Raw genomic sequence first — 27,871 nt, 5'->3', positions numbered from 1 at the left:
CTGTGTGACAACTGCATACCTTTATTTGCGGCGCAGACGGTGGCCGGTGACAGGAGTTTGTACCCAGTACTGTGGCGCAGGGCTCAGGAGCCGGTGCCCACAGCCACCATTAGGTAATGAGTGCTCTTTCCCCGGCTTCTGGGCTCCGCGGTCAGTGTTATGCATTATCTACACACCCTCCCTGGAAGATAAACAGCCACCCCCCACACTGCTGTACAATGTGACTCCAGCTGAACCTGTGCGGCTATCTGTGCGAGGACTCTTGTGTGACTGTCCCTGACCGCACTGTCCTCCTCACGGTGCAGGAGTCCCGGGTCATGGCTCAGCACGGTGCGGCGGCGGAGCCCGACCTCTACAGGGACACGTGGGTCCGCTACTTGGGTAAGTCATGGCCTCTCAAAACACCTGTGCTGCTTCAGCACGACACGTCATTAGGAAAGTCCTTGGTGACTTTGTAGAGGAGAAGTTTTGTTACAATGAACCATGGATGTCATAAACGATATCCCAAGGACATGGCATTGGCATAAGTGGTTTAGTAGAGCCCAACTTTCCTCAGCACATATGGTTACGGGTGGAAACACATCTATGCGAGTAAAATCGGTCCGACTGGGCTGAAAAATACTCGGCTGATTTTAGTTCACGTTAGGTGCGAGTGCAACGCAAGTGCGATGCTATTTCTGAATAAATTAATGATTTTACTAGCGTGTGTAATGCGTGTGTAATGCGTATTTTTTACTATGTCATCTGCCATTCAGCGCTGCTACATGGCCGCTGACAGCAGACACAGACAGCCATGTAGCAGAGCTGAATGGCAGATGACAGCAGACACAGACAGAGCCGCATGATCAGAATGAACTCGGGTGAACTTAACCCGACTTCATGGTCATGCTGCGGCTCTGTCTGTGCCGCGTCGTGATTAGCAGTCACCAATGAAGGGCTCACCGGTGACCGCTAATCCCCTGAGTGACTGAAGTTAGCAGCCCTCTCTCATACTCACCGATCCCCGGCGCTGCACGGCTTTCTCACTGCTCCGGCGGCTTTTACTATTTTGAAAAAGCCGGCCGCCCATTAAACAATTTCATATTCCCTGCTTTCCCCGCCCACAGGCGCCTATGATTGGTTGCAGTGAGACACGCCCCCACGCTGAGTGGCAGGTGTCTCACTGCACCCAATCACAGCAGCCGGTGGGCGTGTCTATACTGTGCAGTGAAATAAATAAATAAATAATTTAAAAAAACGGCGTGAGGTCCCCCCCAATTTTAATACCAGCCAGATAAAGCCAAACGGCTGAAGGCTGGTATTCTCAGGATGGGGAGCCCCACGTTATGGGGAGCCCCCCAGCCTAACAATATCAGCCAGCAGCCGCCCAGAATTGCCGCATACATTATATGCGACAGTTCTGGGACAGTACCCGGCTCTTCCCGATTTGCCCTGGTGCGTTGGCAAATCGGGGTAATAAGGAGTTAATGGCAGCCCATAGCTGCCACTAAATCCTAGATTAATCATGTCAGGCGTCTATGAGACACCCTCCATGATTAATCTGTAAGTTACAGTAAATAAACACACACACACACACAGCGGCCACCGCTGGATCCTCCAACAGTGACAGCGGGTAACCTCAGTGACAGCTCAGCTGATCGCGCTACTCACCTCAGTTGCTGCTTGGAGGTGACCGGAGCGGCGGTGTCTTCTGCAGCTCCTGTCACCTTCATGCTGGAAGCGACGCTGGAGGTCCGTGGAGTACGCCTGATATGGAGGGCTTTTTGGGGCTTATTAAATTGGTAATGAGGGAATGTGTTTGTGTTTTTTATTTCTAATAAAGGATTTTTTCATGTGTGTGTGTTTATTTACTGTAACTTACAGATTAATCATGGAGGGTGTCTCATAGACGCCTGACATGATTAATCTAGGATTTAGTGGCAGCTATGGGCTGCCATTAACTCCTTATTACCCCGATTTGCCAACGCACCAGGGCAAATCGGGAAGAGCCGGGTACAGTCCCAGAACTGTCGCATATAATGTATGCGGCAATTCTGGGCGGCTGCTGGCTGATATTGTTAGGCTGGGGGGCTCCCCATAACGTGGAGCTCCCCATCCTGAGAATACCAGCCTTCAGCCGTATGGCTTTATCTGGCTGGTATTAAAATTGGGGGGGACCGCACGCCATTTTTTTTTTAATTATTTTTTTATTTATTTCACTGCACAGTATAGACCTGCCCACCGGCTGCTGTGATTGGGTGCAGTGAGACACCTGTCACTCAGCGTGGGGGTGTGTCTCACTGCAACCAATCATAGGCGCCTGTGGGCGGGGAAAGCAGGGAATACGAGATTGTTTAATGAGCGGCCGGCTTTTTCAAAATAGTAAAAGCCGCCGCAGCAGTGAGAATGCCGTGCAGCACCGCGCCGGGGATCGGTGAGTATGAGAGAGGAGGGGAAAATGACCGACAGACTGAGAGAGGGACAGAGATAGTGACGGACCGACAAAGAGAGAATAGAGACCGAGAGGGAGAGACCAACTGACAGAGAATAGTGATTGACAGACATTGGGAGACATCGCTCGTTTCCAGTGTTTTAGGAAACATGCGAGAAATGTATTTAGAAAATCGGATGTCACTAGGATGGTGTGAGTGCCGTCCCGTGACATCCGATTTTTTTACACGCTCCCATAGACTTGCATTGGAGAAACTCGCAGTAGAAACTCGCAAAAAAGCAGCATGCTGCGATTTTTTTTCTCGGTCCGATTCGGACTGAGAAATAAATCGCAGATGAGAGCTGAATCATTCACTAACGTGTCCGATTCCAATGCGAGATTTTCTCGCATTGCTCTACTGCGAGAAACTCGCAAGTGAGAAGCAGCCCTAACACTTTTTGGGGGTGCAGTCATGTGCATGCAGTTTATTAATGAAAAACCCCCCATGGTTGCCAGACTTGTGGTAAACACCATCCACATATACCGTACATGCGGTCCCATCTGTGGACAACATGGAGAAGGGGAGAAGCTGCACAGAATGATATATAGGGTTATGGGAAAAGGTTCAGGGTAAGGCATCGTCCCCAGTGTTTGTGAGACCAGTGGGCGGTCTTCCTCAGCGAGTCCAGTGGGCGGTCTTCCTCAGCGAGTCCAGTGGGCGGTCTTCCTCAGCGAGTCCAGTGGGCGGTCTTTCTCATCGAGTCCAGTGGGCGGTCTTTCTCATCGAGTCCAGTGGGCGGTCTTCCTCATCGAGTCCAGTGGGCGGTCTTCCTCATCGAGTCCAGTGGGCGGTCTTCCTCATCGAGTCCAGTGGGCGGTCTTCCTCATCGAGTCCAGTGGGCGGTCTTCCTCATCGAGTCCAGTGGGCGGTCTTCCTCAGTGAGTCCAGTGGGCAGTCTTCCTCAGCGAGTCCAGTGATTCACCATCTCTGTAGTGATTCACCAGCAAATCCTATGGGGAAAAAAATGCTGTGCGCACTAGGCGGATTTTGACAGCTGCGTGTTTTGCTGCGGGATTCCCGCAGCAAAAACAATTGCATGTCACTTCTTTTCCGCAGGTAGCTGCGGGATTTCACTCCATTGACTGCAATGTAATCGTGAAATCCCGCAGGGAATAACGCAGGCAGCAAATTCTGTGCGGTTCATTGCGTTTTCCTGCGTTATTCCCTGCGGTATTTGTGTTTTCGGGACAAAATGTTCATCGCTGCCCTGCTTTTTGCAGGGAAGTGATGTTATTATGACAGGAAGAGGAAGCGGAGCAGAGCGTAAACACACATATCACACTCACACACAGACTCACACATATACAATAAACATACAAATCAAACGTACATATAAAAAAACGCGGGCTCCACCGTATTTTTACCATCCAGCCGAGGTAAGCACACAGCGGCGGCCCGGTATTCTCAGGCTGGGGAGAGCGAGGGCCAGGGTTAATGCCCCCCTTCCTCCTGCAGACAAGAATATCAGCCCACAGCTGCCCCGGGACTGTCGCATCCGTGACCCCGACTCTTCCAGATTGCCGTGATGCGGTGGCAATCAGGGTACTAATGAGTTAAATGGCAGCAGATCGCTGTCATTTAAGTCCAGGCTTAACCATGGCAGCGTCTATGAGACAGCTTACATGATTAACCCGTAAGTAAAGTGAATAAACACACACCACGAAAAATCCTTTATTTTAAATAAAACACAAAAAAGCCCCCTCTTTCACCACTTTATTATCCCCCCCAACACACAGCTCTGGCTTATTCCACGCACGTCCCACGACGCTTGCATCCAGCCGCGACTGACACACTGTACTGAATGCAGCCTCGTAAGGAGACAGACTGCAAAGGTAATTACAGGTCATTTCTCACGGTCGGTAATATGAACACATTACTGCTCGTGAGAACTGCAGTGCCCTCACAGGGACTCTATCTATTGATTGATCTGTCCTCTATCTATTGATTATCTATCTATCCATCTATCTCAGAAGAAAATGACTTTTTTTTTTCTTCAATGTGCTTTATTGCATTGAATGCATTAAAACACAACACATGTACCAACCCGCGGAAAAAACGCAACAAAACGCATGCTTATTTCGGTGCGGTTTTTTTGCGTTTTTTTTTCCACGGGTGCGGAAATCTTTCAGAGCCTGCGGAATTTTCTTAAGACAATTCCATTTTCTAGTGCGCACATGGCCTTATATAAGGCCATGTGATTTCCTCAGTGCACAAAACATTGTTGGTTATAAATGACTTAGTGAGCAAATGTAGAACTGGCGGAGGAAGGTTGAACTAGAATGACCAAGGTCTTTTTCAACCTAAGTAACTATGTGTAACCACCCACCCGCTGGACCTATGCACAGAGCTCACCTGCAGCACTTTATACACCTCTGTAGTTACACCATGTACTGTGTGTCCTGTGCTCACCAGATCATCTTACAGAAGAGTGCGGATAAGACGAGGCTGTGCTGCCCTAGATCACTGCTGTCATGAATACTCTCAACAACCCCACCAATGTCTATCAGATCATATTCCTTTTGTCAGCTTTTCACCCCCATCAGTAATGCTGTTCTGTGGCTTTGATGACTGTAAACCAGGCCATTTTTATGCATCGCTCTAAGAGGCTTCAGGGGAATTGTCCCATTTTCAGAGAGAGCAGCTGAACGACAAATCTGGAACATTTCTCGTCATTAGTCTAATCACGGATGATGGAATGAGACTACTGCAGACATTGAAAAGTATTTTGTTTAAAAACCAGTGTGGGAAAGGCACTTGGGTCCCCATTCATTAATCCTGACGATGCACGGTCTTAAATGAAGGTGTGTGGTAGATAGAGTAAAGGGGGCTTTACACGCTACGACATCGCTAATGCGAACTCGTTGGGGTCACGGAATTGGTGACGCACATCCGGCCACATTAGCGATGCCGTTGCATGTGACACCTATGAGCGATTTTGCATCGTTACAAAAACGTGCAAAATCGCTCATCGGTGACATGGGGGTCCATTCTCAAAAATCGTTACTGCAGCAGTAACGAGGTTGTTCCTCGTTCCTGCGGCAGCACACATCGCTCCGAGTGACACCGCAGGAACGAGGAACCTCTCCTTACCTGCCTCCCGGCCACAATGCGGAAGGAAGGAGGTGGGCGGGATGTTACGTCCCGCTCATCTCCGCCCCTCCGCTTCTATTGGGCGGCCGTTCAGTGACGTCGCTGTGACGCCGCACGGACCGCCCCCTTAGAAAGGAGGCGGTTCGCCGGTCACAGCGACGTCGCCGGGCAGGTAAGTATGTGTGACAGGTCTGGGCGATGTTGTGCGGCACAGGCAGCGATTTGCGCGGGTACAGATGGGGGCGGGTACCCACACTAGCGATATCGGGACCGATATCGCAGCGTGTAAAGCCCGCTTAAGAGGAGCCTGAATCATTACAGCTACATTCCCACAATCTGCTTTTGATGCAGAATTTCTTCACATATTAGACCAGGGTCACAATGACTTCTAGCATCGGATACAAGATGCTAATAACACTCAGCTCAAACTGTGCTGTGAGCATAAACCGAGTTTCATGCAACTGGGATCCGATTCTCTTGCATGCGAAAATCAGAGCTCTGGTGCGGAGAAGAGGGAGAGATTAATCCCTCCATTGTCTTTCTCTACGTACCGTATATCGCACTGCTCTTATGTCATCCGAGTGCAGTCCGATGTTTCAGACACAGCCATAGATTTGTATAGTTTGCACATGATCTGAAATTCGCTGCCATTCGCAGCATGCAGTGATTTTTTTTTTCTCATGTCGACTCGGCCTGAAAAAAAACCTGCTAGTCAGCACTGCTCCATTGTAAAACATCGGCGTGCGTGCAGTTTGATTAAACTTCGGATAGCAGTTGTCCAAGTTATATGCAAATGTGAGCAATCACTCAGGTAAACTAGGTTACTTGCATTTATTTTATTTTTTTCCACCTCTAATACAAGTCAATGAGGAAAATCCACTCATATAACTTGCACCGCAAATCAGTTTATGCTATTTTTAAAAAATAAATAAATAAAAACCAGTGGGCATGAGACTTCAGAAATTCCATCCACTGTGCTATAACTGTAAGATACTGGTATTTTTGTACAGCAAAAAATACAGCCTTACAAGCTCATTGTGGGCACGCAGCCTTAGGCTATGTGCGCACAGTGCGTTTTTCGCGGCGTTTTTGCGCGTTTTTCGGGTGCGTTTTTGGCCTCAAAACTGCATGACTTTGCTTCCCCAGCAAAGTCTATGAGTTTTAATTTTTGCTGTCCGCACACAACTGTTTTTTAACGGATTTTGCTGCGGATTTTCTGCGGTTTTGCTGCATGTTTCACTGCAAAAAATGTTCATAACATCTCTGCAGTGAATCACCAGCAAAACCTATGGGGAAAAAAAATCCTGTGCGCACTAGGCGGATTTTTACAGCTGCATGTTTTGCTGCGGGATTCCCGCAGCAAAAACAATTGCATGTCACTTCTTTTCCGCACATCGCTGCGGGATTTCACTCCATTGACTCTAATGTAATCGTGAAATCCCGCAGGGAATAACGCAGGCAGCAAATTCTGTGCGGTTCACTGCGTTATTCCCTGCGGTATTTCGCGGTTTACCTCCGGTAATGTACCTCGCTTCCTGCGGTTTTGCAGGGAAGTGATGTCATTACAGGAAGAGGAAGCAAAGCAGGGAGTAAACAAACACACAGATCAGACACAGAACACATAGACACAGACACATAGAACACACATAGAAAGCAAACGGAAATATAGAAAAAAAAACACGTGGGCTCCGCTGTATATTTACCTTCCAGCCGAGGTAAGCACACAGCGGCGGCCCGGTATTCTCAGGCTGGGGAGGAAGAGGGGCAGGGTTAATGTCCCCCGCCTCACTCCCCCTCCCGCAGCCGAGAATATCAGCCGCAGCTGCCCCGGCACTGTCGCATGCATTATGCGGCAGTACCGGCGTGTCCCCGGCTCTTCCTGCCGCCGTGTAGCAGTGGCAGTCAGGGTAATACAAGGAGTTAATGGTGGCGGATCACCGCCATTAACTCCAGGCTTGATCATGGCAGCGTCTATGTGACAGCTGACATGATCAACCCGTAAGTAAAGTGAATAAAACACACAGAAAAATCCTTTATTTTAAATAAAACACAAACACGCCTCGTTCACCCTTTTATTAACCCCTCCCGAAACAAAGCTCCGGCGTAATCCACAGCTCCAGCATAATCCACAGGTCCTGCGCTGCTTACATCCAGCCGCGACTGACACAGCGCTGAATGAATGCAGCCTCGCAGCAGACAGCAGAGGTAATTGCCGGTCATTTCCCACGGCCGGTAATGTGAACACACTGCCGACCGTGGGAAATGCAGCGATCTGTCCTCTATCTATCTATCTATCCCTCTATCTATTCTTCTGTCTCTTTATCTATCTATCTATCTAGTATCTAAGAAGGAAATGATTATTTATTTATTTTTTCTTTTCAATGTGCTTTATTGCATTGAATGCAATAAAGCACATGTACCAACCCGCACGCGGCAATACAGCGAACAATACCGCGGTAAAACCGCAGCAAACCGCATGCGGTTTTCAGGTGCGGTTTGCCGCGTTTTTTTACCGCGGGTGCGGTAATCTTTCAGTGCCTGTGGAATTTTCTTGAGAAAATTCCATTTTCCAGTGCGCACATAGCCTTAAGCTGCGTTTTTGAGCTTGAAAAAAAAAATGGACATGTTAATTCTTTCCTGTGTTTTTCTGCGTTTTCCGCCCATGGAATGCATTGGAAAAACGCAGCAAAACGCAGAGATCAAAAACGCAGCAAAACGCAGCCAAAAACGCACCAAATCGCGGTAAAAACGCATGCGTTTTTTTATGCGTTTTTCGACGCAGGTGCGTTTTTGTGCGTTTTTAGCGGCCAAAAACGCAGCGTCAAAAAAACGCAGCGTGCGCACATAGCCTTAGGCTTCCTTCACACCTCCATGTTTCCGCTCTGTGTGGTGTCCATTTTCACATGTAATGGCAACATGTTTACACACATACCAATTAAAAAAGTCAATAGAGCTCTTCACACCTCTATGTTTTCACAGGCACCATGTATCCATGTGAAACACCTGCGGGTCCAGGTGATTCTTATGGAGGCAAGTCCGTTTCTTTTCCAGCAGCACGGGTTAAATACGGAAAGCACATGGATGGCATTTGTGTGACACATGCCGGGGGAAAAAAATGAAGTTACTGAAATATTTATTTTTTTTTTGTTAAATATGTAAAAGATGTGCAATGATAAATGAATATAATAGCCTGCAGTAGCTCCAGAAGTGGTGCTGTACTCTGCTCTTCCTGGTGCTTTGGCAAACGGTAATATGGGGTTGATGTCAGCTGTGACTTGCCAGCTAACATCAAGCCCTGGTAATGGGTGGGCATCTATCAGACACTCTCACTACTAATCCAGTAGTTTGAAATACAAAAAAGAAAAAAATAACAAGCCCCCCCTCTGACTACATCCCTCGTTCACCAATTTATTTATTTAAATTAAAAAAAATAGGTCCGCTGCAATCTATAGCAAGGTCTCCCAGCGTTCTCCAAAAGCGAACCTGAAAGAAATAAAGAGAAAATTAGTAAAGAAATAAAGACAAGAAACACCCTCATTCACCAATTTATTTCCATGTAAAACCCCAATTCAGGTCCGCCCTAATCCAATAAGGTCACATGACGATCCCATACTCACTGTCCCAGCCTATGAAGAACAGAATGTTCCTCTGTAGCTTGGAGAGCAGTCACTGCAGCCTCAAACACTGATCTGTGTGAGAACCACTGCAATGAACTATTATGACCTCATTCGGTCATAGCAGCAGGTGACACAGTAAGTAGTGTGTGAGCTACCATGGGCAGGGACAAGCAGTGACATCATGAGTTCACTGCCCGCGGTTCTCATGGCAACTATCTCGAGAGCCCATAGTAGTCAACTGCGGTGAAGTCACGAGTTCAAGGCCCACGGTTCTCATGCCAAGTATTGCGAGAGTCCTTTGGCAGTGAACTTATGAGTAGAGCTGGGCGGACTTGCAAAAAACCTGCTTTCTTTTAGAAGAAGAAAAAATAAATAAAAATCCAGATCCGGTCTGGAATCCACCCCCATATAATTCTATGGGGATCAGAATCCGGAGATTAAAAAATGATGGTAGAAAAGGATAGAGGAATTGGAGCATGCGCGGTGGACTTACCAGAGCTCCAGCATGGCTGTTCACTAATCCCAGGTCTCACGAGGTTCAGCCGGTGGGTGGGGAAAGCAGTGTAACTGAAGGAGCACATACACTCTAGCAACTACCATGAGCTTAGAATGTATGTGCTCCTTCCAGGTTAGTGGGCGTGATAATTCCTCTCATCCAGCATAATCATGCACACCCCGTATCTGGGGGTCTCACACCAGACCCCCGCTTCTATTATAAACAACTCCATGCTCACGTGGAGAAAGAATGTTTATTCTGGCTGGAAACATCAGACGGCATTTTGAACACACCCCTATCATGTGATAGGGGCGTGTTGAAATGACGTCTTCCTGAAAGGAGTCCATACACCTCAAGACCCACCTCTTCCAACAAGCCTACAACCTACAATAGCCCTCAGTCCAGTAGACCACTGCGCAACCAGCTCTGTCCTCACCTATTGTACCATCACCCATTCCCTGTAGACTGTGAGCCCTCGCAGGCAGGGTCCTCTCTCCTCCTATACCAGTCTGTTATGTACTGTTAATGATTGTTGTACGTATACCCTCTTTCACTTGTAAACCACCATGGAATAAATGGCGCTATAATAATAAATAATAATAATAATAATAATAATAAACTCTAGCATCCAAATTCAGTATCGTGACATAAAAAAAAATAAAACGAAACAATTGGTACAGGGTCCTCCACCCCCGGTATTCTGACCCTGGGGCACCCTCATCAGTGTGTGTGCGCGACTGCGGCAGTGACGTCATGGGTTAATCGGCATTCACAATAAACTCTGATGACCACCTGAAGACACCCCCGTAACATCTGCGCTACTGCGGGTATCGCGGCAGTCATGTCACGAGTTCTGAGTACCCAATGAACTGATAAACCCGTGAAGTCGCTGTCCCTATAGCAACCAATCACAGCTCCAACTAATAACCTGTAGTTCCAGGCTCTATTTACTTTAATGGAGACATGTTTTTTGGAGAGTAATTGTAAAGCGCGGGGTTAAATCTTCCTGTCAAAACATAGTCTACGACGTTCCCTGGGTCACATGAGGTGTCTGTGCAAAATTTCGTGATTGTAAATGCGACGGTGCGGATACACTTTTCGTTTCACCTTTTCCCCATTATGTAGATAGGGGCAAAATTGATTGTTAAATTGGAATGCACAGGGTTAAAATTTCGCCTCACAACATAGCCTATGATGCTCTCGGGGTCCAGCCGTATGAGTGTGCAAATATTTGTGGCTGTAGCTGCAACGGTGCAGATGCCAATCCCGGACACACACACATTCAGCATATATATATATATATATTATACACACACTGCTCAAAAAATTAAAGGGAACATTTAAACATAGAATGGTATTTTAGTGTACTTTATTTTTTTTAGCAGTATGTTTTTTCTTCCTGGGATTGGGACAGCTGTTAGCACTCAGTGGCAGCCAGTAAGGTGTGCGGTGTTCTATCCCATACGCTTCTAGAGCAGTTGGAGGGCCAGTTGTTGATCCTCCGCCAATCTCCTATTGTTGACCCATTCTACGGATAGGTAATCAATAGTTTAATCTCTGACTCTTGGTATTTGAGCCTCCATTGTTGATGCACTCACATCCACACTACAATTTTTTTTTTGAATTTTTTTTTTTTAGTATAACATACTTTATGGTAACTGGACTAATATTTAGCCAATGGCATTTGCATCTTAGTATAACAAAATAAAAAACAAAAAACACTGAAATAATGTAAAGCCAGCCTAAGAAGATCTTGCAGTTATCTATATCTTTAGTATCATGTGATCGACAATTTTCCGTTTTCTTCTATGTTTGAGTGTATTTAACAGACCTTGACAGCAATTCCGCTCTAGCAGACACTTAACATTATTAATTCATGACCACAAAGCCTGAAAAATGTTCCGAGAAGAGGAAAAAAAAAACAAAACACATCATCAAGCTCATTGTTAGGACAGTAGCCATGGATGTTTAGCTTGCTGAAAGCAGGCATTTATTACATATGACAATTGGTTCTTGGGAGTAGTAAATATCCAGCATCATTTTTAAGCATCTTACTCCTGAAGTACATGTGGGGAGACTGCAGCCATCCTCAGACCCTTCATTTCTAATAATCACTGGAGGCAGATACCCCCGGAGATCAGTGTCCAGCCCATAAATCACATTTTTTTAACATGCGTCATGAACGTTTTTTTGCTGTAAAAGCGGATCCTGCTTTTACAGCAAAAAAATGCATGTGTTATTTTGCAGGATCCTGTCACTTTAAGTTTATGGGCGGGCATTGGAGTCATGTGATCGGGAGTCAGTGGAACTGAACGTGATAGACTGGGAGCCGGCTTCTGACATCTGCAGAGGCTCGTAACCAAGGTAAACATTGGGTAACTTGCTTGGATACCCGATATTTACCTTTGTTACGAGCGTCTGCAGCTGCTAGGAGCCGGGCTCCCTGCACACGTAACCAACGTAAACATCGGGTAACTAAGAGAAGCGCTTTCCTTGGTTACCCGATATTTACCTTGGTTACGCGTGTCTGCAGCTCTCAGGCGGGGGAGAGAGAGAGAGGAGAGTGAGGGTGAGAGAGGGACTGATCACCCGAGGCTGGTTTCTAGGCATGCTCAGTAGAGCAAGCAGGATCCTGTCTATCAGTATGCCAGCGTTCACATGCGTTTGCATGCTGTTTAGTCAGGATCCAGCAATTTGCAGTATTTGGACGCAGCTCAAAAACGCTACAAGTAGCGTTTTTGAAAAATGTTAAAAAACTGCAACTCGCTGGATCCTCACTATAACGCACGCAAACGCAGGTGAACGCATATTGACGTGAGTCCATTGCAAATGCATTGAAATGAAAACGCATTTGCACTGGATCCGTTTTTGCGTTAAAAAAACGTTCAGGACGCATGTTAAAAAAAAACCGTAGTGTGAAAGCAGCCTTAACAGCTCATTTACATAAGAATGTACATTTCTCTGGGATAAGACAGAGGCATCATGTTGTCATATTCAGCTTTCTATCTACATGCCCATATAGTCTGCTTAGGAGGATTGAACCTACTGACATTCCTTTTAAAAACACCAAACGTCAGCCTTGGTAAGGTATGAATATTATGGAAATAAGTATAGTAAGGTGGTCTCTCAACATAAAAGAACATACCACCATCGACGTATTCATACATTTGATGGATATACTGATCCATGTAAACATACAAAAACCAAATCACAAAAAGGATCAGAAAGCAAAATTAGTAAAGAAGTCTTTATTGAGGAGTAAAAAATACATACAAAAAAGGGGTGTAATAGCAGGGAGGATACACAAGGTGGCGTACCAAAGCAGCTGAAAGCAATAGAGTGTGCAGCGTTATAAAGGAAGCCACATAGAAAGCCTCATAGTAAATAAGAGGGGATCCCAACAGGTGCTTCTAAGTCATATCCAAGCGAGATCCCATATCAAACAGAAGAGGCATCATATTGTGACAATCAGATGTAGAAAGTGACAGCACATACTTACAGTTGGAATGGCGCCAAGTCCCATCCGACGCGCGTTTCAGCGATAGCCTTCGTCAGGGGGGGGGGGGCGTGGTGACATACCGGCAGGGTAGGTATATTTATATCAAGTCCCAGTCAATGGAAAAATAAATGGATCATTGAACGGCGCATGCGCTGTGCAGATCGGCACAGAGCGCAAACAGAAAGGGCGCATCATCGTCACATAGCAACCGGAGTCATCCTTCTATGAGTCACAGCAACACGTGACAATTAGTCACGTGACACGATGACGTCAAGGGGACGCATACGGAGCCTGGACAATAAAGATACGCCCACTGTATGTGCGCTGTCCGGAGACAGCGCATGCGCACAAGATCCAGGTAAATCAAGACACGAAAAGTTTCATTAATTGGTGCTAGTTGCACAAAGAAGATGCACACATATTAGTCGCAGAACAAAGACAGGGAGTATAAAATAGTAGATAGCCATGCATTATAATCCATGAATTAAAACTGAACAGTATTCAAATACAAAAGAATCGCGTAAATATGAAATATTAAATATATATATGTATATAAATTTACAAAAATATTAAAAAATTGTGGAAAGATACATTGTAAAAAGTGAATGCCATAAAGAGGTGTGAAAAAGTGTTCAAATGTGTAAGTGCATAAAAAGAGGCACTCTCTAATTGATGTGTAAAAATATGTAAATGTATAAAAATATGAATAAAAATTGATTAAATATGAATGTATATATGAGCGTGACCATGGTAGGGAAATAAAAGTGAAAATAATTGAACTATATAAATGTGCGTAAAAAGGTAATATGTGGACAAAAAATGAAAATAACGCGATAATAAATATCAATATACAAAAAAGTATATTAGCACATAATGAATCTTAAAAGGGGAAAAAAAAAAAAAAAAGCAAAAAAACATGACAATTCTGAAATAGATCCTAGGTCTTATTTAACTTCCGGAAAACGTTCTGGGTCCACCAAAGAAGATATAAAATTCTGTCTTGAGGGTAATCAGAGGCTGGATGAAAGTAGGCAGTAAACATCATAACATAGAAGAACTATGAAAAAAGAAGGAGCAATATGAAAAACAGAATAAAAAAACATGATAAACAAGACATTTAAAAAACCTTTGTTTCTTTGTTCTGCGACTAATATGTGTGCATCTTCTTTGTGCAACGAGCACCAATTAATGAAACTTTTCGTGTCTTGATTTACCTGGATCTTGTGCGCATGCGCTGTCTCTGGACAGCGCGCATACAGTGGGCGTATCTTTATTGTCCAGGCTCCGTATGCGTCCCCTTGACGTCATCGTGTCACGTGACTAATTGTCATGTGTTGCTGTGACTCATAGAAGGATGACTCCGATTGCTATTTGACGATGACGCGCCCTTTCTGTTTGCGCTCTGTGCTGATCTGCACAGCGCATGCGCCGTTCAATGATCCATTTATTTTTCCATTGGCTGGGACTTGATATAAATATTCCTACCCTGCCGGTATGTCGCCACGCCCTCCCCCTGACGAAGGCTATCGCTGAAACGCGCATCGGATGGGACTTGGCGCCATTCCAGCTGTAAGTATGTGCTGTCACTTTCTACATCTGATTGTCACAATATGATGCCTCTTCTGTTTGATATGGGATCTCGCTTGGATATGACTTAGAAGCACCTGTTGGGATCCCCTCTTATTTACTATGAGGCTTTCTATGTGGCTTCCTTTATAACGCTGCACACTCTATTGCTTTCAGCTGCTTTGGTACGCCACCTTGTGTATCTTCCCTGCTATTACACCCCTTTTTTGTATGTATTTTTTACTCCTCAATAAAGACTTCTTCTTTACTAATTTTGCTTTCTGATCCTTTTTGTGATTTGGTTTTTGACATTCCTTTTAACAGATCCATTTATAAACGGCAGGGTTTAAAATTCCAAGACAACAGTTTGCTAAAACAAAAGAAGCAGAAGAACTCAGCTGAATGATGTCCCTTACTGTCCATTCAAGCCAGGAATGAGGAAGAAATCAGAACAGATAAGGCTATGTGCACACGTTGCATTGTGTCCCTGCAGAAATTTCTGCAGCGATTTGACAGCACATGTGCGCTTCAAATCGCTGCAGAAACACTGCATAATGGATGCCGTGTTCTGCAGAAAAAAAAGGCGATTTCATGCGCTCTGGATGCTGCCTCTCCCATAGACAGAGTGGGAGCTGCATCCAAAGCGCACGAAAGAAGTGATATGTTGCTTTTTAGAACGCAGCGATTTGGAACAAAATTTTGGCATGCAAATCGCTGCGCTCTCAACCGCAACGTGCGCACGGATTATGCACAATCTTCATAGATTGTGCTGGGGACGCAGGACGCATGCATTTACGCTGTGGTGCAATACGCAGCGTAAATGCATGAAATTCGGCAACGTGGGCACACAGCCTTAGACATGCATAAACAGTGTACATTGCTCACTCAACCGTCCATAAGTTTAAGTTATAGGTATTTCAGTATATTCTCTCAGCCCATATGGCACCAGGACTGCACTCTGATACTTCTGTATTTTATCCACATTGCTCAGAAAAGTGAGACTAACATGTCCCCTCTAAACCTTGCAACCAAAAATTACAGCGATTTGTGATGTGAGTTCACCGTAGCATCTTTCCTTTACTAATCTACAACTCTGTTCAGGGTCCTCACATTTCTGTATTTACAGACACAACCAAGTCTCCCTTTATATAAAAAAATTAAAAAAAACCTAGTGCAGTTTTGTGTTTTTTAAATGGGGATTCATGTGTGACATTAAATTAACGCTATACAGTACTACGCTGTAGATCTTTTAAAAGTCCCTCTTCTTTCTTTCTAGCCCCCCCCCCCCCCCCCCCAAAAAAAAATATATGCATGATTATTTTTATTTTTTTTAAATATCTTTCAGGTTATGCCAATGAAGTTGGTGAGTCATTCCGTGCCCTAGTACCAAAATCTCTTGTTTGGGCAACCTATGGTGTAGCCACAGCTTATGTAACTGCAGATGCCGCTGATAAAGGACAAAAAGCTGCACAGGTATTAATCCTACTTCTGTAATTTGGTTTCTCACGGGTGACTGTCATTCTCTAGCTACTAATGTTATGGCATTGGCAGCAAAATTAAATGGAAAATGTTCTGTGTTCACTCAGATGGGAGGTTTTCTGCAACCAAAATATCTGATTAACTTTAGAGTCACTCATTCCAATAAATATTGGATTTTTTATGCTATGTGCGCACTTTGCTTTTTTTCATGCGCTTCAGCAGCGGTTGGAGCTGCAGCGTTTTAATGCAAAATTGCATGCGTTTTGATTTCCAGGCAGTCTATGGAAAATATGGCTTTCTTGTGCGCATGATGCATTTACAAACGCTGCATTTTAGATGCGGAAAATTTGTCAAAATCCCTGCATTTGAAGAAACATGTCAATTATTTTTGCCATTTTGGCAGCGTTTTAATAACATGGAAGTCAATGAGAAATGTCTAAACGCATAATTTTCAAGAAAGAATGCATTTCACTTGCTTTTTACTAGCGACTGCATGCGTTTTTGACATAATAAATGCAGGTCTGTCTGTCTGTCTCTCCCTCCCACCCCCTCATACTCACCGATCCACGATTACCATCGCTGTGCTGCATGGCGTTCACACTGTGGCGGCTTCTCGTCTTTTGAAAATGCCGGCCGCTCATTAATCCATCACGTATTCCGTGCTTCCTCCGCCTCTGATTGGTTGCAGTCAGACACTCCCCCACACCGAGTGACAGCTGTCTCACTGCAACCAATCACAGCCGCCGGTGAGTGTGTCTATATCAAGCAGTTAAAACATTTTTTTTAAAAAAAAGACATGCGGGTCCCCTCCCCAATTTGGATACCAGCCAGGATAAAGCCACACAGCTGAAGGCTGGTATTCTCAGGATGGGGAGCTCCACGTTATGGGGAGCCCCCCAGCATAACAATATCAGCCAGCAGCCGCCCGGAATTGCCGCATCCATTAGATGCGACAGTCCCGGGACTCTACCCGGCTCATCCCAAATTGCCCTGGTGCGGTGGCAAATGGAGTAATAAAGAGTTAATGGCAGCAGCCCATAGCTGCCACTAAGTCCTAGGTTAATCATGGCAGGCGTCTTCCCGAGATACCTTCCATGATTAACCTGTAAGTTAAAGAAAATTAAACAAACATCCTTTATTTGTAATGTAAGAAAAAAAAAACCCTCTTTCACCACTTTATTAATCCCTCAGAAACACCTCCAGGTCAGACGTAATCCACGCAAGGGCCCACGACACTTCCAGCTCTGCTACATCGGAAGCTGACAGGAGCGGCAGTAGAACACCGCCGCTCCTGTGAGCTCCATGCAGCAACTGAAGTGAGTCGTGCGATCAGCTGTGCTGTCACAGAGGTTACCCGCGGCCACCGCTCTCAGGTGGAGGACTGCAGCTGTGTCCGCGAGTAACCTGAGTGAAAGCACAGCCGATCGCACGGCTCACTGCAGTCACTAAGGGGATTTGCGATCACAGATGAGTCCTTCACGTGTGACCGCATTTCAGGCTGCCACACAGAGAGCCGCGCAATGTTAGTGAAATTGGGTGAAGCTGTGACGTCATTGCTGTGGACTCCTGTGTCCTAGCACTGACCTCGGAGGTTCATCTGAGTTCATGACAGCACACAGAGAGCCGCGGGATGACAATGAAGTCAGGTGAAGTTCTTCCGAGTTCATTGTCATCGCCCAATACTGTGTCTGCGGGCATGTAGCAGATCTGAATTGCCGGGGGAGTGCACTGACAAAAATGCATCCAAAAACGAATGTAAAATGCATTTTGAATGCATTCTTTGTCAAAACGCAGCGTCACGTCTGCCAGAGGGTGCGTTCTTTTCCACACTGGTCAGGACGCAACGTGCGCACATAGTGACTATTCTGCAATTTTTCCATCTGTTTTCTGTGTCCTTAGGTCAACCTAAACTGTCCAGGTCGTACAGCAGATATCACAATCGCAGTGGTAGATACCTTTGTTTGGCAAGCCCTTGCATCCGTGGCCATACCTGGGTTTACCATCAATCGAATATGTGCCACTTCCCTTTATTTGATGGGCCGTGTCACCCGTTGGCCTCTCCCAGTACGGAAGTGGGCTACTACGGCAATAGGACTCTCGGCTATTCCATTTATTATAACGCCAATTGACAGGTATGTATTTTGTCAGAAGCTCACTGAAATTAGAGGATGGGTAATAAAATGAAGGATTGACACCTTATTAGGAAGGCTTTAGCCAGCTGCCTCTACGTTCACGTGTCAGATATTCACAATTATACCGAGTGCAAGTCAACCATAGATAACCAGTAAGCACAGCATACAAGTCACCAACACGTAACATATCATTAAAATGCTGTCAAAATTTAGGGAATTCTGGTTGTAAAGGCCGCTGTACACGATATGACACCGCTAATGCGATGTCGGGGGGGGGGGGAGTCACATGGAATTTGTAACGCACATCTGGCCACATTAGCGATGTCGTTGCGTGCAACACCTATGAGTGAGTTTGAATTGTTGCAAAAACATTCAAAAAAAAACTCAACGGTGACATGGGGGGGGGTCCCTTCTCAAATATCGCTACTGCGTGTTCGATATAGTTCGTCGTTCCTGCGGTAGCACACATCGCTCAGTGTGACGCCGCAGGAACGAGAAACCTCACCGTACCTGCAGCCGCCCGCAATGCGGAAGGAAAGAGGTGGGCAGGATGTTATGTCCCACTCATCTCCGCCCCTCTGCTTTAACTGGGCGGCCACTTAGTAACATCCCTGTGACGCCGCACGGACCGCACCCTTAGAAAGGAGGCGGTTCGCCAGTCACAGCAACATTGCAGGGCAGGTAAGTAGTGTGACGGGTCCGGGCGATGTGCGCCACAGGCAGCAATTTGCCCGTGTCGCACAAACGATGGGGGCAGGTACCCAAGCTAGCGATATCAGTACCGATATCGCAACGTGTAAAGTGGCTTTAACCCCTTCACGACTGGCCGATTTTTCGCTTTCCGTTTTTTTTTTCGCCATTCTTTTTTGAGAGACGTAACTTTTTTATTTTTCAGTCAATATGGTCATGTGAGGGCTCATTTTTTTGCGGAACAAGTTGTACTTTTAAATGAAACCATCAGTTTTACCCTATAGTTACTAAAAAAAAAATGGCAAAAAAATTCCAAATGATGAAAAATTGCAAAAAAAAGTGCAATAGCACTATGGTTTGAGATATTTTATTCACTATATGGTAAAACTGATGTGTGGGTGTGATTCTTCATGTCAGTGAGAGTTCGTAGACACCAAACATGTATAGTTTACTTTATATAAGGGGTTAAAAAAAACAAAAACGGAAGTTTGTCCAAAAAAAAGTGGCGTACGTTTTACGCCATATTCGTGACCCATAGCGTTCTCATTTTTCGGGATTTATGGCTCAGTGACTGCTTATTTTTTTGCGTCTCGAGCTGATGTTTTTAACGGTACCATTTTTGCGCAGATGCTACGTTTTGATTGCCTCTTATTGCATTTTGCGCAAAAGTTGTGGCGACAAAAAAAACATCGTTTTGGCGTTTGGAATTTTTTTGACGCTACGCCGTATACTGATCAGATTAATTGATTTAATATTTTTGATAAATCGGGCGTTTCTGAATGCAGCGATACCAAATGTGTGTATATTTTTTTAACCCTTTAATTTTCAATGGGGGGGGGTGATTTGAACTTAGGTTTTTTGTTTTTTTTAATCTAAAACTTTTATTTTACTAGTCCCCCTAGGGGGCTATTGCAATCAGCATTCAGATCGCTCTGCAGTATCGGCTGATCACAGCTACAAGGCTGTAAACAGCAGATACGCTCTCTTTTGCTGTGCCGCTGGCACAGCGAAAGTGAAACCAAGTCAGGTGTAGTACAGGAGTCATCACATGACCCTGTGCTACCATGACAACTATCGGGAGTCACGTGATCGCGTCACGTGACTTCCGGTATCGGGCAGTAAGTAAAACATTACCGCAATTGCGCTTATAATGGCACTGTCATGTATTGACAGCGCCATATAAGGGGTTAATCGGCACGAGCAGATAACGATTCTGCTTGTGCCTAGCAGGCACACATCTCAGCTGTGAAAATCAGCTGAGATGTGCGCCGATCGTGGCATGCTGCCGCCGGAGGACCACGGGCAGTAACATTATGACATTTAGGACGTAATTTTACTGCCCACGGTCGTTAACGGGTTAAGTCAAAGAAAATATGCATCAACAGACCCAGTTTTGACATCCAAGTTTCACATACTAACTATGAAAGTTTCATTTTCTAGATCAGTGGACTACTTGCTGGACTCAAGCCTTCGCAAACTCTACAATACACAGGACAAGCCAAGTGAATCTCGGCCTACTTAATGCCAATACTGAACATAAAGGAGCAGCTGTAACAGAACTTTTGGAACTTTGTTTTTGAACCATGTAAATAAAGCTAGCAAGCTTTTAAAAGTGAAAAAAAAAAAAACCCACACCCTCTTCTGGGCCTAGCATAATTTCTTACTATATACTTGAATTTTATAATTCTTCTTTATTCCTATACATGTCTGTATGAGCAGCGAGTTGAGAAGTGATGCAGGAACAATCACACCAGCTGTTATGGAGCAGAGAAGTTTATTTAAAAAGGTCATTTTTCATTAGTAATAAGCGCGCGCTTCTCCAGTTCTCTGTCTCTTCTGGATGTCCGACTGTGCAATGCAACACCCACAGATAACAGTAGGAGGACGGCCAGCTCAAGGAAGAGTGCCCCAGCAGCAGGTGGGATTGGGAAGGCTGATTAGGAAAAAAAAATAAATAAATAAAATAGATTTCTCCAGTCAACATGTGATCACTTTTACCCAACATTACATCTATTCTTTGATTCCAACAATTCTAGATTTTAGAGCACCCCTCCAGTGTGTTTATTTTATTGCTGAGTGGTGCTTTAACTTTGCAAACAGACTAGACCATGAAGAGTGCAGAGCTCCTGCAGCTGCAAACTGGATTTGCTTACACAATAGTTATTCACCTTTTTTTGCAGGTGGGGGTTAAATTAAAAACCAGCTTATGGTTGATCTTACAGAGTCCAGTGCCATTTTACACACAGATTTGCTGCATGCCAAGTTATGTAATAGAGCACGAGAGACTGAGCAGAAGTACAGCAGCTCCTTTCATGCGCTAACCTCATGTCCAGAAATAAGAAAACCACTGACATCACTAGACACGGATACCATATAAAATCTAAACCACCATCCATGAAGGGGGGAGGGGGGGCTGTAGAGCCACACACCAAAATAAAGAGGCATTATTGAAGAGAACCCCTTTAGAGAAAAAAAAAAACAAAAAAAACCTAGGCTGTGCACACGCTGTGTTTGTGCGTTTTGGCTGCTAAAAACGCACCCGTGGCAAGAAACATGCGGGTTTTTTACCGCGATTTGGTGCCTGTTTGGCTGCGTTTTTCCAATGCATGGGGGGGGGGGGGGGGGGGAACGCAGGAAATAATTGACATGTCCATTTTTTTTTTTTTTTTTTTTAAGCACAAAAAAAAAAAAAAAAAAAAAAAAGTGCGGACAGCAAAAGTGAGAACTCAAACTTTGCTGGGGAAGCAAAGTCATGCACTTTTGAGGCGAAAAACGCACCCGAAAAACGCACTGGGAACTTACCCAAACATCACCACTTCAGTATAGTGTGTTAAGGTTATCAGTAAACTACTTACCCGACACAGTTTCCAGTGCCCTTGATTCATTGCTAGGGTTTAAACTCCCATTAACAACTGGACTATGTATTTTGAAGGGTCCTAAAACCATTGTATGGATTATACCAGAGTCACCCTTACCTGCAAAGTGTAAAGATATGCAGTAATTTTAAATGTAGTAAGAACCACAAAAAAAAAAAAAAAAAAAAAAAAAAATTATATATTAATTTAGTTCTACTTACTGGCTTCTCTCCTCCTTCTGGAGTACAGCCTACACGTGGAGTCGCAGCACCTGCACAGATCACCTTGTGGGCTCCCCAGAAGCTGCCAACTGAAGTATTTAAGAAAAAACACTGAGGGCACATCCTACCTTTCTAGGTGAACAGGTACAAACTGAATATGAAACATTGTAACAAAGGAGATAGTTGCACTCTGCAGTGCTAAGATATGTGGAACAATTGTTTAAGTATCTCAATTTTCCACGTTTTTCATAGCAGTAACATGTCTATAGTCCCATATTCATTGTACCACATATCTTAGCACTGCAGAGTGCAACTGTCTTTTTGTAACTAAAGTATTTAAAGACATCCAATAAGCACACCATAGACTTAAAGACGGCAAAATATATCTCCGACAAGTAATGAAGCTTAGAGCTTGTCAGTGTGCCTATCAAGGATTTCAAATTATGTAGATGTTACTGATCTCACCTGTTCGTGTCACTCAAGTAAGAGCACATCTTTAATCCAATTACAGCTCTTGGATCCCAGACCACCAATTTAAAGTGAAGGTAGATCTACAAAATTAAAAAAAAAAAAATTTTTTTGAACCAATATTAGTCTGCAAGTGAATGTTACAGGTCTCAGATTTAAATACTTGCCTCATCACTGTTGCTTAAGAATTTTAGAGCTGGGAAAGTCAGCTTCACAGTATCCAGCTGAAGAGGCTCCACAAACCTTGAGGAAGCAACTTTACCATCTACAAAACATCTGCAGAAATTATGTTAGCTGTAGACATTGTAAGTGAAGTACTCTGTACAATTAAGTTCAATACATCAGTGCTGCTACAGTATAAAAACTGTCTGCGGTTCAGACAGTTTTAGATTTAGCATGCAACAGCTCTGAGAAAGCTGCCCCCATCACACCAGGCTCTGGCACCCTCAGTCTATAGAAATGTACATAATCACAGGGGTGTGCTGGACTAGCAATGATAATGTGAAGCTAAAAACAACTGCACACCATGATAAAGAGTCATGAAATCTGTTAGCCCCTGCACCATGGAGTCTTTAGATTACATAGTAAAGACCTGAAAACAGATTCTCTTTTGGATAGGCACTTGGCGTTAACGCTAACAGCTGGCACACAGCCTAAGGGTACCTTCACACTTAGCGATGCAGCAGCGATCCGACCAGCGATCTGACCTGGTCAGGATCGCTGCTGCATCGCTACATGGTCGCTGGTGAGCTGTCAAACAGGCAGATCTCACCAGTGACCAGCCCCCAGCCAGCAGCGAAGTGCAATCGACGCTGCGCTTGCACGGAGCCGCCGTCTGGAAGCTGCGGAGACTGGTAACTAAGGTAAACATTCGGGTATGGTTACCCGATGTTTACATTAGTTACCAGCGCACACCGCTTAGCTGTGTGTGCAGGGAGCCGCGCACACTGAGCGCTGGCTCCTTGCTCTCCTGGCTACAGTACACATCGGGTTAATTAACCCGATGTGTAATGCAGCTACATGTGCAGAGAGCAGGGAGCCGCGCACAATGCTTAGCGCTGGCTCCTTGCTCTCCTAGCTGCTGTACACATCGGGTTAATTAACCCGATGTGTACAGCAGCTACATGTGCAGAGAGCCGGAGCCGGCAGCACAGCCAGCGTGAGAGCTGCAGAGGCTGGTAACTAAGGTAAATATCGGGTAACCACCTTGGTTACCCGATGTTTATCTTGGTTACAAGCTTACCTCAGCTGTCAGACGCCGGCTCCTGCTCGCTTCATTTGTCGCTCTCTCGCTGTCACACACAGCGATCTGTGTGTCACAGCGGGAGAGCGCCTTTGAAGAAAACGAACCAGGGCTGTGTGTAACGAGCAGCGATCTCGCAGCAGGGGCCAGATCGCTGCTCAGTGTCACACACAGCGAGATCGCTAATGAGGTCACTGCTGCGTCACAAAAAGCGTGACTCAGCAGCGATCTCGGCAGTGAGCTCGCTGTGTGTGAAGCACCCCTAAGTGTTGTGCATCATCGCTGCATCAAAACTGCAGTAGTTCTAGCAAAGTGAATGGGATTTATAGAAATCTCATGCTGTTTACCCAGCTTAAACGTGACCCAAGTAAAACACAAAAGACGTAATCCACACACTGATATACTAAAGTTTGTCAAAGCTAAAAGGAAGTTTAAAAATGGCCTGAGAGACAGATGTAGAATTTGCTGCTATACTTAATATCCCTCCCTATCACTTGCAGAGGGGGATGGGGGTGTTGATCCCTGAGCACCATCAACTACTCTGATACAGTGCACTGCTCTTGCCTCCATACTTAAGGTACCTTCACACATAACGACTTACCTGCGATCCCGAAAACGATGCGACCTGATAGGGATCGCAGGTAAGATGTCACACAGTCAGATCTTACCAGCGATGCAGAACAATACAGATCGCAGTAGCGACCTGTATAACGATCTCAGCAGTCACTGTGATCCTGTTACACAGTGTCAAACACAGCGATGCGTCCTGCCCAGCAGGACATCGCCTTTGAAGAAAATGGCCTGGACCATTCTGCAACGACTAGAGATCTCACAGCAGGGGCCTGATCACTGGTAAGTGTCACACATAACGAGATCGCTAATGGGATCGCAACTGCGTCACCAAAACGGTGACTCAGCTGCGATCTCGTTATGTGTGACAGTACCTTTACAGCCCCCTGTATACAGTGTGGCAAACACTATACAGTATGAGCCTGTACACAGTGAATCTCAGCCCTTACAGGGGTAATTTTCCCCTATTTAAGCCCTTAGATTCCTAATTTCATTGCACCCATGATGTATGCCAATAAAAGTGCCCCACATACACATGGTATGAGGACCCTACTGTTCCCTTCCATGCAGTATAGCGGGCCTTCCCCATATGGTATGGCCACCAGTGTCTACACCCCTTTTTTTGCTGCTCAGTGATGTAATTTAGCCCACCAGATTTCAGAATTAGCGCACCCCTCTTTCAACTGTATCAGCATCTAGGATGCCGATTTGAGTGCAGTGGAATTTGGGGGAAAAAAAAAAAAATTAAATTGAGAAATCACTTCAATCAGCAGATTATCAAAACTACACTAAGCAGCTCAGTAAGTAAAGCTGCTGGAATCAGGATCTCTGACCCTACATTATGCTGCTCTCAGATTAGATGGCAAAAACCTTGTGACAGATTCCCTGTAAGTGCCCAGTTATGCAGACTGTGGCAGAAGCCAAAAAAGTTGCAAGTGACTGTCTCAAGACAATAGTTCCATTAGGATGGGTGCACACAGTGTTTGGAGAGTTTTGGATGCACCGTGCTTTTGCTGTGTCCAAAACGCTGCATTCTACAGTAGAAGCACAGTGAATGTTATGTATAGAAAGGTCATGCTCACTTTTTCCCTCATCAGCATAAACGGACATGCAGCGCGGCTTTCCGAGCTACAGTATGTCAATTTATGGGAGTTCCCCATAGGGAGGACAGAGCAAAAATCCGCAGTGCCCCAAAACCCGGTTGTGGGCATGGGCCATTGTGTTCTGAGGAGAGCACCCATGTCTCCACAGGAGGGAAAACACGGAGTCTTGGACGCATGTGCGTTTGAAACTGATGCAAAGGCTCACTGTCCAGTAGAGCATAAATATGAACTGATCACTATATTGATTTTTGGGAGGCAGAATGAACAAAAAGCAGTTCAAGAAGGAAGTTGGCCAAGGAGTGAACCCTACAGAGGATTACCACACTTCATTTTGTTTCAGTTCCGAGCTGAATGTTTGCGTTTTTTTGCAACCCGATTGAATAATTCTATGTTTTGAGGAGTGAAGTTGCGCTAGATATGCAATCCTATCTGTGGGCAGCAAGTAAGAGGAGGATGAATATAGATTGGTGGGGAAATAAAACAAGTAATAAGTTCTTGCTATGTTTTCTGCTGATTTACCCATGGTTGTTGATCAAGATGTAGCGCTCCCCTGGAATACTGAGGTCTCTTGTTGGGGCCACAGTACATTCATCCACAAAGATCTGTAAAGGCATATGATTGGCTGAGGCTACAGATATAGCCAAAAATATTGCAGCACCAAGAAAGAAATCTTTTAATTCTGTTTGAGCTGAAAAGTCATCTGGGGGAGGAAACAAAAAAAAAAAAAAAAAAAAAAAAAAACACACACCACACTGTTATAAACCAAATTAATTTTTCATTATGCCAGTCCGGATCAGCTCTGACATGATGGGGCCAACACCTGACAGTTTTATAAGTTTACATTACTAGAGCCTACTCCAGTCCCCGAGTGGCATACATTTCTGTCTGGCAGCTAAAAGATATGCCAAATAAGTTATCCCCCATACATAGACTATTGCCTACTGAGCCCACCGATAGCAAAGGTTTGGTTAGCCATGTAAGATGGGACAATTGATCTTCAGTCGGGGGGCTTTAATAGAAGGTTCCAGCGTGTCAAATTTCAGTCTGCCAATCCTTTTATGCATTTCAGCTTTGTGAAAAGGTAACAGATCTAGGGATAGTAAAAAGTTACTTCAATGGCCACTTCCCCACAAGAGAAGGCCCAGTATAAGACATGGTAGGAATTCAAGTATTTGAGGTAGGGCGATACTGGTTTTGAAAATAAACCACAAGGTGCCTATGGTGTTCCTGGGCAGGTTCACATATTGCATATTTGTCAGTATTCTGAGTCATTAGCTGTATGTGGGGTTTTTTTTGTATATGTGCACGGACGTTCAAAACACTTTTCCAGAAGTGCCTTTTTAGTAAACTTGTTCCCTCTCCTCTTACCTGTGTAAGCAGAAGCTGCCTGAATGGTCATGGTTATGAGTATATACCCTTGTGATACTGATCCACAATACAATCATATGCATTAGTCCTGATCAATAGTTAGGGAAAGTTCATTGCCTTCCATGTTATCTAAAACGGAAGTGTCCTTACATTCTGTGTGGGGAGAAAGTCTGAGTCTTAGGAGATCTTACTGGGGTTATGATCGATCGTTACCATTCATGAGTTGGGATGAGATAGTGAATTCCGCTGCTCCTGAAGCTTGAACCACCACTGCAGATTCAATAGGTGTAGGATTCATTGATCTAGGAGTGCAAAAAGCATTTACTTACATGTTGATAAAGCGAAGGGGAACACAAAACTAAATTAGAATGACTCACATGTCTGATATGCAGTTTATTTGCTGTTGAAAAGGCTGAGGGAACACATACGCTCCAGCTCCGGGCTTATAAACCAAATCTGTGAAGAATTTCACCGTATTAACGGAGACCTGTACAAGAAGGAAATTTAGGATCCTTAAGAAATTTTTAAAAACAAAAATTACTTGTTTTCTAAATGGCACATGTGGACTAACGATTAAAGGGAACTGGTTATGTGAGAGAAGGAGAGGGGGGAGAAAAATATAAATACCATTCTGGAGATCCTGCAATCATAAAGGCTGTACTCAAACACCAAAAATCCACGGAGTGCAGTCATACTGGAGGCAAAACAGTTCCCCAAGGTCAAGCTTCCAGGGTCCACCAACATTCTGTTGTCTAGGGGGTCCATTTTAACAGCCACGCTTACAGAGGTTCTGTTGCACTGATAGAACACTGTATTTGGAGGAGCTGCCAGGAAGGTGGGGAGGGAAGGAGAGAATAAAGGTTATTCTATATAGTCCTACATAGTTTTAATTAGTCATGCTAGTCAGTAACAGTGGCTCACATTTACTAATGTGGCTGCACCATTTAGCAAATATTGAAGTAATCCAGGTTGGCATAGGAGTCTTAGTTTTCAGTATTAGGAG

At 44.8% G+C, this 27,871-nt stretch overlaps 2 protein-coding genes across 2 annotated transcripts; one reads left to right on the top strand and one right to left on the bottom strand.

Annotated features, from left to right (window-relative positions):
• The first annotated feature begins 27 nt into the window (after window positions 1-27).
• Window positions 28-21,008, top strand: MTFP1 (mitochondrial fission process 1). Its single transcript, XM_075319956.1, has 4 exons — window positions 28-381; window positions 16,085-16,212; window positions 18,118-18,350; window positions 20,481-21,008. Exons 1-4 carry the CDS (start codon window positions 318-320, stop codon window positions 20,560-20,562), a joined length of 507 nt encoding a protein of 168 aa, XP_075176071.1. The 5' UTR covers window positions 28-317; the 3' UTR covers window positions 20,563-21,008.
• LOC142247902 (zona pellucida sperm-binding protein 3-like) lies at window positions 20,805-27,633 on the bottom strand. Its single transcript, XM_075320007.1, has 10 exons — window positions 27,496-27,633; window positions 27,246-27,355; window positions 27,082-27,170; window positions 26,869-26,925; window positions 26,020-26,200; window positions 22,752-22,860; window positions 22,582-22,667; window positions 22,117-22,205; window positions 21,896-22,015; window positions 20,805-20,973 (listed from the first exon to the last, which is right to left on the bottom strand). The coding sequence occupies exons 1-10, from the start codon at window positions 27,631-27,633 to the stop codon at window positions 20,828-20,830; spliced, it is 1,125 nt and encodes a 374-aa protein (XP_075176122.1). The 3' UTR covers window positions 20,805-20,827.
• Between the last annotated feature and the right edge of the window lie 238 nt (window positions 27,634-27,871).

The sequence above is a fragment of the Anomaloglossus baeobatrachus genome, chromosome 1 (genome assembly GCF_048569485.1).
Source record: "Anomaloglossus baeobatrachus isolate aAnoBae1 chromosome 1, aAnoBae1.hap1, whole genome shotgun sequence".
Taxonomy (NCBI): Eukaryota; Metazoa; Chordata; class Amphibia; order Anura; family Aromobatidae; genus Anomaloglossus; species Anomaloglossus baeobatrachus.
This window is presented reverse-complemented; position numbering and strand designations above follow the sequence as displayed.